This window comes from Micropterus salmoides, unplaced genomic scaffold, assembly GCF_014851395.1.
Source record: "Micropterus salmoides isolate LMB-PRFRI ecotype aquatic unplaced genomic scaffold, ASM1485139v1 Ms_hic_scaffold_11, whole genome shotgun sequence".
NCBI lineage: Eukaryota > Metazoa > Chordata > Actinopteri > Centrarchiformes > Centrarchidae > Micropterus > Micropterus salmoides.
Genome location: NW_024040152.1, coordinates 11,123,355 through 11,132,966, shown reverse-complemented (window position 1 = coordinate 11,132,966; position 9,612 = coordinate 11,123,355). Strand labels below are relative to the sequence as shown.

General features: G+C 38.9%; 1 protein-coding gene across 1 annotated transcript in view; it reads right to left on the bottom strand.

Moving 5' to 3' along the window:
- Window positions 1-4,636: 4,636 nt before the first annotated feature.
- Window positions 4,637-9,612, bottom strand: part of fhl3a (four and a half LIM domains 3a) — a 28,683-nt gene continuing 23,707 nt past the window's right edge. Inside the window, exons 4-6 of the mRNA XM_038710862.1 lie at window positions 7,225-7,394; window positions 6,834-7,020; window positions 4,637-5,971 (exon numbers count right to left, since the gene is read on the bottom strand). Coding sequence (XP_038566790.1) covers window positions 5,820-5,971; window positions 6,834-7,020; window positions 7,225-7,394 — 509 coding nt within the window. The 3' untranslated portion in view covers window positions 4,637-5,819. The remainder of the gene's footprint in view (window positions 5,972-6,833; window positions 7,021-7,224; window positions 7,395-9,612) is intronic.

Below are 9,612 nucleotides of genomic sequence, written 5' to 3'. Positions count from 1 at the left end.
GATTTATTTTCAACAACATTGTTAACAGGGAAAAACAGGCAGAAGAGTGGAGGAAGGGAGTTATGGGCTTGAATCCAGAAGTGCAAGGGGTAGGGCAAGGCTGGACAGAAGAGAAGCTGGAGTGAGAGGTTTTAGTTCAGTGAGAGCAGTGAGTGAGCAGGTTGGCAGATCTTGGAGACAGGGAGATTGTAGGTTAGGGAAGCAGGCAGGAAAAAAAAGAAATACAACTGACAACTAAAAGCACTGGTAGCTAATAGTTTCAGAGCTAGACCACAATGCCAAGACATACAAAGTAATCTTAATGAACCGGCAGGGACTGGATGTCTGATTTCTCCTCTTGTAGGAAGCTTGATTTGAAAACTGGGTCAAGTTTGTGATTGGAGATTGGTGGCAGGTGAGGAAAGACACTAACACCAGAGAGCCAGGTAACACCCACAGACTCCACTGAAAGGAGAGAGAGAGAGAGAGAGAGAATAACACAGACAAAAACAAATATAGCCACAAGCAGCAATGATCAGGATCCAAGCAAGTCATGAAAAATGCAACATTTGACATTTTCAGAGGAGATTAAGATGCAGATTTCAAGAGATTAAAGTGATAACAGAATTTAGTCTTTGAGATAAGTGGGGAAACGCAAACTTGATTTTTACAGCATCACCTTGAGATCAGAGTGTCATTATATGTACCCAGACTACTGGGTGAATTGTTCAACCCACCTGCAACAGTTTGTGTTTAGGAGTTTTAAATTTTAAGCTGCACAAACACTTTTTAGCAGAGAAAAATTGGAAGAAAGTGTCATGGGATCCAAATAAAATAGAGAACCTAAACTCACTCTGATCCAAAAACCCACATTGTCAACAAGTCAGACTCAGTCAGCTGGGGATTTGAACCAGAGTAGGTTCCTAACTGACTGAGCTACTGGTGAGAGGGTGTTACCACACACCTTCTCACAAGTTGAGGTAGTGATGTCACATGTGCCAGACCTGGATAGTTTTGTCACTTTAAACTTAAAAAGCTTACAACTGTCAAGATGTTGGTGAGAAAATCCTGACAAAAATCACACATCATTTTGCCGGTTTTGGGTGTGTGATCCAAAACTGAGCCAAAAAAGCCTATTGTGCATACTGTACAAGTTATGGCAAGATACTGAATATCACTGTTGACTCACCGTTTGACCGATCCAAAAACCCTTTGCAACACTCAGTATCGGCCATCCATAGAATGTCTCTGTTGATTTTGGTAGCGTTTGAAGAAAGACTTGTGGAGATATAGATGTTATTTGAATTAGCACATTCTGAAAAATATAGAGTGACTGACTTCTGAATTGACCATAGGTTTCAGTAAGGCAAACATTTCTCACATATCAGTGGATGTGCTGAAATTTCAGCTCTCTAGGATGTACGGGAGAGTTTGCAAAAACAGGTATTAGAGAAAAGTGGTAAAAAGTCGCATAATTTGACATTTTAAGAGCAGAAGACCATTGAAGAAAAGATGCAGATGAATCCAGAGATTAAAATGATGAAAGGAGATTTACTCTAAACAAAGCCATTTTTGAGATAATTGCCAAAATGTAAAGTTCATTGTCATAGTGCCACTTGGAGGTCTATGAGTGCCATTTTTTTGCCTGAGTAGTGGCTGGAATTTGCAAACCACCTGCCAATTTTGGTGAGGTTTTGTCCAGTTTTTGCTGCCCAAACACCAGACTACTTTTAGCGGAGAAAAAGAAGGAAGAAAGAAAGAAAAATGAGAACAAAAACAACTCACCCAAATGCAAAAATAAATAAAAACACACTCACTCCTTAACCAGCTGTCACAGGGCAGGACTCATAGCAGGGGGCTGTGACATGTAGCAGGTGCAATAAAACTGCCAGGGTAGGAAAAGAACACAAATTCTATTATTGTTGTCTGTTATTTTAAACTAATCCCAATTTTAACGAGGCATTACTGCTACTGCCTTGTCAGTGTCCCTTGCCAATATACCTGCACACAATTTCCTCACAGCATAGATTTCATGTGACCCCAGTTGCTTCTTGACATTTTCAGTTTGAAAGTGACACACTTCATATGCTCCTGCCAAACTGCAGGATGTCTGTCTTTATATCACATCAGGCATCAGTTCAATTAGGCTCAACGCAGTTTGATGCATACTGAAGGACATTTGATTTGTTTTTGTTTTCAGAAGGCTGCTTGAAAAAGCTTTTATGGAACACTTTAATTGTTTCACAAACAGGTATTGCATTCGGTTTCTGCCACATATAAACATCTATTTAATTTAATCTAAACATGTAAACATAACATAATTTCAAATTACATACCAATCGGATTAGTTATGTAAGACAGCTGAAAATGAATGGACATAAATAGATAGATGCATACAATAATGGAAGTATTTTCATCCTCCAGATTTGAAAACATCTTAGAGAGCCAAGATTGTTAAACTGAATGCACTTTACAGATATTTTTTTAATGACTTTTACCTTGCATTCTGGGGATTTACCTCCCTCTGAAACGGTGTTTAGTGATTCTGATCTCAGGCTGAAAAGTGACTCAGCTGGGTGAAAACGGGCAGAGCAGACATCTGGGAATGATATGGATGGGGTCTGTGCTAATCATCCCTCACTGCTGTTTTTATGGAGCCAACTTTCTATAAACCTTTGGGATCTGAGCCTGTATTAACACATTTCTATCACCATCACTTCTCTACTTTAGTTGGCGCTACCTTATAAGTACCTATTCAGGAGCAGTGATTCATGCTGTACTGTCCTTCTATAACTGTAATAATTTTATTTATGTCATTTTTAAAGGCCTGGTGGTGCATGGTGTAGTAAAGAACAGAGAAATGTTTGTTTATAATCTAATATTGAAAGTAAATGGAAATTTATTCTCTACTATAGTCAATAAATTTTGGATTGAGGCTTGAACGTCATTAGCTCCTTTAAGCATTAAAATACTGTATATTGATTAAGTATAGGTTTCGTTTGTTCTGTTTATCAAATGCTGCAACAGGCAATGCTAATACTGGTCCACAAATGACCACAAGTAGTAATTACATGTTGGACCTGACCTTAAACCCAAAAATCCTTTAACATGGTGTCTGTATGAATGTATCTAAATACTTTATTTTTATTTTCTTTATATGCAGTCTATGGTATGAAACATAATCTGTAAAAACTTGTGATGCTAAATAGCAACAACATGCTACTGTTTATGATTGAGTGTGTATTTTACAAAGGTTAGGCATGCAAAGCTACGCTTGTAGTCTCAATAAGGAAGCTAAGTGTCCTTCAGCAGAGGCTGATATTGCAAATTCTATTTTAAATAAAGTATAAATTTTCATATGTGCAGCTTTGATTAAAATACGCTGAGCTGTGTTTATTATCTTTTTGGTGAAATTGTAAATTACATTACTGGCCGACAGCCTAACATGTTATCTCAACTATAGATTATAGACTATAGCTGATGAAGTCCGGCTAGGTCTGCTTGTGTTAGTCTTGTCCTGTTCAGAGCCTAAATAAAAGTCACTGTTTATTGTTGCATTGACATGAGATGACATATTAGTGAAATGTTAGGCCTAGCAGCAACATTGTAAGCCTTACATGTGTTGTGTGAAGTGACCAACCTCTAGTAAGAGAGTGTGAGAAGTCAGCTATGCAGCTGTTTGCTCACTTCAAATGAATGGCCATACTTTCTCAGACATGTCCTGCTTTCCAGGAACTTCTGTTGGGTAAACTTAGTTCTGGGTGACAGTGATAACAAAGACATTGGACAAATTCAAGAAGAAAGAGTGTGAGAGAGCATATTGTTGCTGAAAATCATAAAGACCATGAGACAGGAGGCAACTTGTTAAATCAATAAGTACATGTACCATTTGATTCGGTTAACATCTCCACAGCTGATCCTCTGACCCTTCTTGCGAGCCGCCACCTCCTCCTTCCAATAAATCCAAAGGGGGCCGTGTGTGGAGCTGACCCCCCAGTGAAAGTGCCATGGAGCAACTCCAGATGTGAACATCCTCCCTATCTTTCTTTCTCCTCTCTCTCTCCCACACTATTTTCTCTCCCACTTCCACCACCAGTCAGCCACCCCCCACCCCTTCCCTCCCCCCCCCATGCAGCTATGAGTTTTCCATTTCCTTTTTTGGTGAAAAAATCTCAATTGGAGGCAGGGAGGAGGACATTTCACCCATGCCGACAGGAGAGTGTATCTGGCGGTCTGTGTATGTGTGCTTCATCAAGGCGATGAAACCGTCGACTCAGCATAAACAATAGTGCATATATATCTATACACACATTCAAGCACACACACATATACAGATGTTACTCTCTCTCTCTCTGTCTCTCTTGCACACACACACAAATATATTAAACCTACGGATACACACAAACACTTTTTTTTGTCTCTTTTATTACATACGCATGGATTCTCTTTCAACCACATTCTCACAGTCGCACACTTTCATAGCCTTCCCCCTCTGCGCGCTCACACATACAGATTTTTCCTAGAAAGACTTTTTTAAACACACCAGAAGGGTTTTCTCTGGCTTAGACAGTCCACAGAAAGCTATGATCTCATAAACCAGTAATGCATATTTCACTATAACCGCAAATACACATAGAATATAAAACTGCCCAGCAAAGATCTGTCAGTGTACATTTATTTAATAGGACTTCACAAACAAAGCTAAACATGTAGCATCAGTTATATCAATTATCATCTTTTTGTTCTTTTACAGTAAATTCATACTGTCACAGCCTCAGTGGCATATTTTCATCATCATCATCTTAAAATGTATTTGCCAACTCTGACTCACCAGCATCAAAGCTGAAATATTGAAATATAGGTATTTTTATTTTTACATGTTATGAACTGACAATGAAAGAACAAAATACTAAGTGTTAACAGCAACAAATCAGGCAAATCATGGCAGATGACAACATGCATACAATACACAACAGTATTGCATTTAAGTTTGGCTTGGGTTATAAATGTTGGTTCTTTGAGCCACGGCGATAGAAAGATTAATTACAACAAATAAAAAAGACAGAAATAAGAAGAAACTTCATGTAAAAATAAGTGTCATTGCAAAGTTCAACAAAAGCAGATACGTGACAGTGAACTGTGTGCCATTTTTGTGAAATTGTGTTTTTATGTGCACATAACATGGTAGCAAGAGAATATTTTAAACAAAGTGCATATGACTTTATTGATCATAACTACCATAAAATGACAACCTCACTGAAAGCATAATTAGCAAAGTAAAAATGTTCTTCTTGTTTTTACTTTCAGAAATATTTTCATTAAAATGCTTAAAACTGCAGTTATAAGAGCATTAACAGTACCTCCACCATACTTTTAAACACAGACTGTAAGGTTTACATATTATATTTTACCAGTGTTCTGGGTCTTCTCTTTAAAGTCAGAACTCTTCTGGAAGTGGCATCTTTTTTGTATAAAATATGAAGAGCAAGTGACTAGCATTTGACGTTTTTTTGGTTCAATAGTACATAACACAAAAGTCATGTTATTCTTAAGGCACTCATACACTATCACAAAATCATTAACTTTCTGATTAAAGAGGAAATCTTTGTGGTGGTTCATTCAAACAATGCAGCATCAAAACATTTTGCGCGCTAGCTCCTAGATGAAAATCAGACCCAAACAGGGACCACAAGGAACTGATCTCTTTATATAAAAACAACCTGAGAGGCAGCATTTGTTAGCCTGTGTTACCTTCCTTGGCAATGACTTGGGTGTCTTGAAATGCTGTGACGGAGGGTAAAAGGTAAGTCAAGGGAAGGGTGAGGATGTGGTAAATGACTCTATAGGTTGCTGTTGCAGTCGCGGCATAAGATCCTCTCACCATCAGGGAAAAAGCCAGCGCCCACCAGTGAAACTGAGCACTGGGAGCAGGTGAAGCATGGCTGATGCCACTGGCGATCCTCAAATGAGATGTACTTTCCTCCTCCAAAACCTAAGACAAGAGGAGCAATGAGACAGATATTAAACTGAAGTTGCAAATCATGCTTGCTTCAAAACGTAACAACTCACAAAAACAACTTTGTCCAATACATATTGACTTTGAGATCCCTGAAAACTTGGCTTATTCATGATATTCATGCAGTGCTTGAAAAAATTGCACACGGCTGCTTGAGAGCCACCCAAGCTTCTCTTCTCCCTCATCTCTGACAGAGATTAGCAGGCAGGCGAGAACGGAAAAAGGTGAGTGTCGCATAGTGCCCAGAGAACCTGATATAGAGAGTGCGGAGGAGAGTACCAGCAGCTTGGGAGAAGTCCCGGTACGCAAGAAAATGTCCCGGTACGCCAAAGAGAAAAATGTCGAGGTGCCGGTACTGTGTACTGGTGCGTTCCGGCCCACTTCAAGCACTTTATTTATTAAATAATCACACATCTAAGTTAAAAACATATTTATGTATTATTTACTTTTTATTATTTTATTATTTACTTTATATTATCAAAAACTAAGTTAATCTGCTTCATCAGAGCTGTTTAGTTGTGGTTTGATCAGACTTGATTGGCATTAACCAAACAACCCAGCAACTAGATCAGATTCGGATTCAAATCCTGCTAAGTCCTGATTGGCGCACAGAAGAATTTGACACCACATTTACTCCTGTGATTTACTTAAATCTAGAGGAGTTTGAGAGAATTCAACCAGGTGGCTTACAATGTAAAATGCAGAAATTGGCTGCTGATCTTGAGTCAATTTTATTTATACTATTTTTGGTATTTCTTAACCCTATCCCAATATCAAAAGTAACACCTGGAGTAGCATAATCAGTATTATCATGTAGAACATTGTGATGTAATCTTGCCTGTGATTGGTTTGCTGCAGGCCTCACACTTCTTGGCGTAAAGGCTGCCAAAGCACTTGAGGCAGTAAGGGTTTTCGTCTCGGGAGGTGAAGTGTTGACCCGCCAGCTGTGTCTTACAGCTGGTGCACACAAAACACTCCTTATGCCACGGCTCGTCCCGATAGGTCACACCACCTTTAGCCAGGGTCTGAAAAAGAGACAGGTCAAAGGTTATGTCAAGATTATTTTAATTCACTTCTAAAATATATTCTTATGCACGCTCATGCAGACCTGGGATAAATCCCACTTATGTCTCGCATGCATTTGCATTTTTTTTTTTGACTAAGTACCATGCGAGGGTCAGTGGGAATTTAACTAAGAATTCTGCTAGTTAATTAATAACGTTACTGACCTTTTTACAGCGTGTGCAGCGTGGCGCGAACTTGTCCTCATAGCAGGACACACAGTAGTGTTCATTCTTGTCCGGGATGAAGGACTTCGAGCCAATTGGCTGTTCGCAGCTGTGACAGAGGAAACAGCCCTCATGCCATGTAGCTCCTGCATACTCCAACTTCCTCGTACCTAGCAGGGAGAAAGAGAGATGACAGGAGGCACAGATAGAGAAAGAAGGATGGAAAGAATGATAGAGAGCTGAAGGAGACTTCATAATCTTGGACAATGTTGTTCTGTAGAATGAATCTTTTAAACATCTTCTGGTGGTAATTTTATTGACCTATGAAATAATACACATTAATTGCATGAAGTCATATAAAGCTCATTTTGTTTCACTAAGATTTATTTTATTTTAAATCATAATACCACAGGCCCCACACTTCTTTCCTACTGCTGGAAACTGGCGGCAGGCCTTACAGAATGGGATAATGTCCTTTTCCCCTCTGTGTCCCCAACCAATCCATCTTCTATTCCTTAGCTGTTGAGTTTGTTATTATATTGCTGGGTTTATTCTATGGTGACGCAGTGGTTTTGAGTGGGGCAGTCTTTTTTGTACTGCTGCTGTCTGCACATTGCTGATGTTTCACTGATTCAGGTTGTGTTCTGTGGTGTTCTCTAGTCAAAAACTAAACAAATTCCATGCTAAACCACTCCAGGTTATAAGCTTACATGAAATACAATGGCTCACCGAGGACAATATTAGCAGTTAGGTATGTCTGTTTGACAAATAGAATAAAATACATATATCCAATTTTTGAAGGTAATTTCACAAGCATGCCAACAAGCTTACCGGTGTGGTATACAATTCTGGAGAAATCCAACACCATGACAAATATCATGATATAGAGCGAACAACAACACAGCAACCAGCTCCACACAGCGATACTCACAACTCTCCTGCTACTATAGGTAGCATCACAACAACAGCATATCTTAGGGAACTAGAAAGTAAGCTCAATGTCCGTGGTGAAGAAATGTAATGTTACCCGACACACAAATCATGGCTTCAATGACTGGAATAGTGTTGTGTGGCTTGGTTCGAGCCACTTTATATGTTTCCAATTTACACACTAGATTTTTTCTGTCCACACAGAGAACGGACAGCTAGCGGGCCAGGAGGTATTTGCTAAATTTGACAAAAATGCGAGTACTGGATTAGAATCGCATTTAAAGAGAAATATTTGGTGTAATATACAGTAAGATGCAAACCAATTTAAGTCCTTACACTGAAATACCTCTACTACACTGGGAAACAAATCCTACAGTAAGCTCTATGCATAGCCTCTATTATTGCTCTGAACTGTCTCTTTGCCCTACAAGACATTTTGTCCTTGCACTACATGCTACTATGTGCTACAGTATGCATTTTAAGTTTTCAGCGTGTCTTTTCATCAAAGTAGTCCCTATATATATGTATTCTTGGTAATCAAACTATAAAATAAAGCTTAAATAATATGCTCAGTCACTGTGGATGGTGACAACGACAAAAATGCCATCCGTGTCAAAGGACTTTCCAACAGAATACACTGAGTGACAAAACAAGATGACAATTGTCTGGGAAAAGACAACAAAACAACATCCTGTGTGATGATCTCTGGCAATTGGAGCATTGCAGCAGTTTTATCAAAACAATCTTTTAACCAAATCATCTTTGAGAAATACATTTACTTGGTATACTTGGTATAACGTTTCTTCTCTCCTTTTTTCACCAACAGAAACCATGTTAGCCTAGCATCTACTTGTTAAACAAAGATTAGTGTGTTTGTGTCTGTATTTGAGGATGTACAATATTTGTGTATGTATGATGGAAAGGAGATATGGCTTGTTAGTTATTTTATTTAAGGAGAGGTAACACTATTTAGAATTCCAATCAAAGTACATCTGAAATTTTGATGATACAGAGATCTTCAAGAGCTTGCAGTATTGTATACTATTAAAACCCAGGAGTTTCCAAGAATTTCCTCTGATTACCCTGTAGCCTATAACAATTTTTCTTCTCTAGGTTTGAGCATAACATGTAACTTGTAATACAAATGTGTGATCTTCCTTAAAATCAAGATTGCCTACAGTAGAAATAAAGGGAAATGTCTTATTCTTCCTGGAATCATTTGCTCCTTTATGAGGGTTGTGTAAACTGCTACAGGGGTGCTGGAAGAACTGACTTGCTTATCTCTCTATATCAGTCTGCTGGCAGCCCACCAGCCCTAGGGATCTGGCTTACAGACAAGTCAAGCAGACTGGCAATTACTCTGTCACATTCAGCCTTGGCTGCTGCTCAATCGAGGACCCCCTCACCTTTGTATCTTTCTCGTCTCCCTCTTTTTCAAAAACCTTTTTATATCTGCTT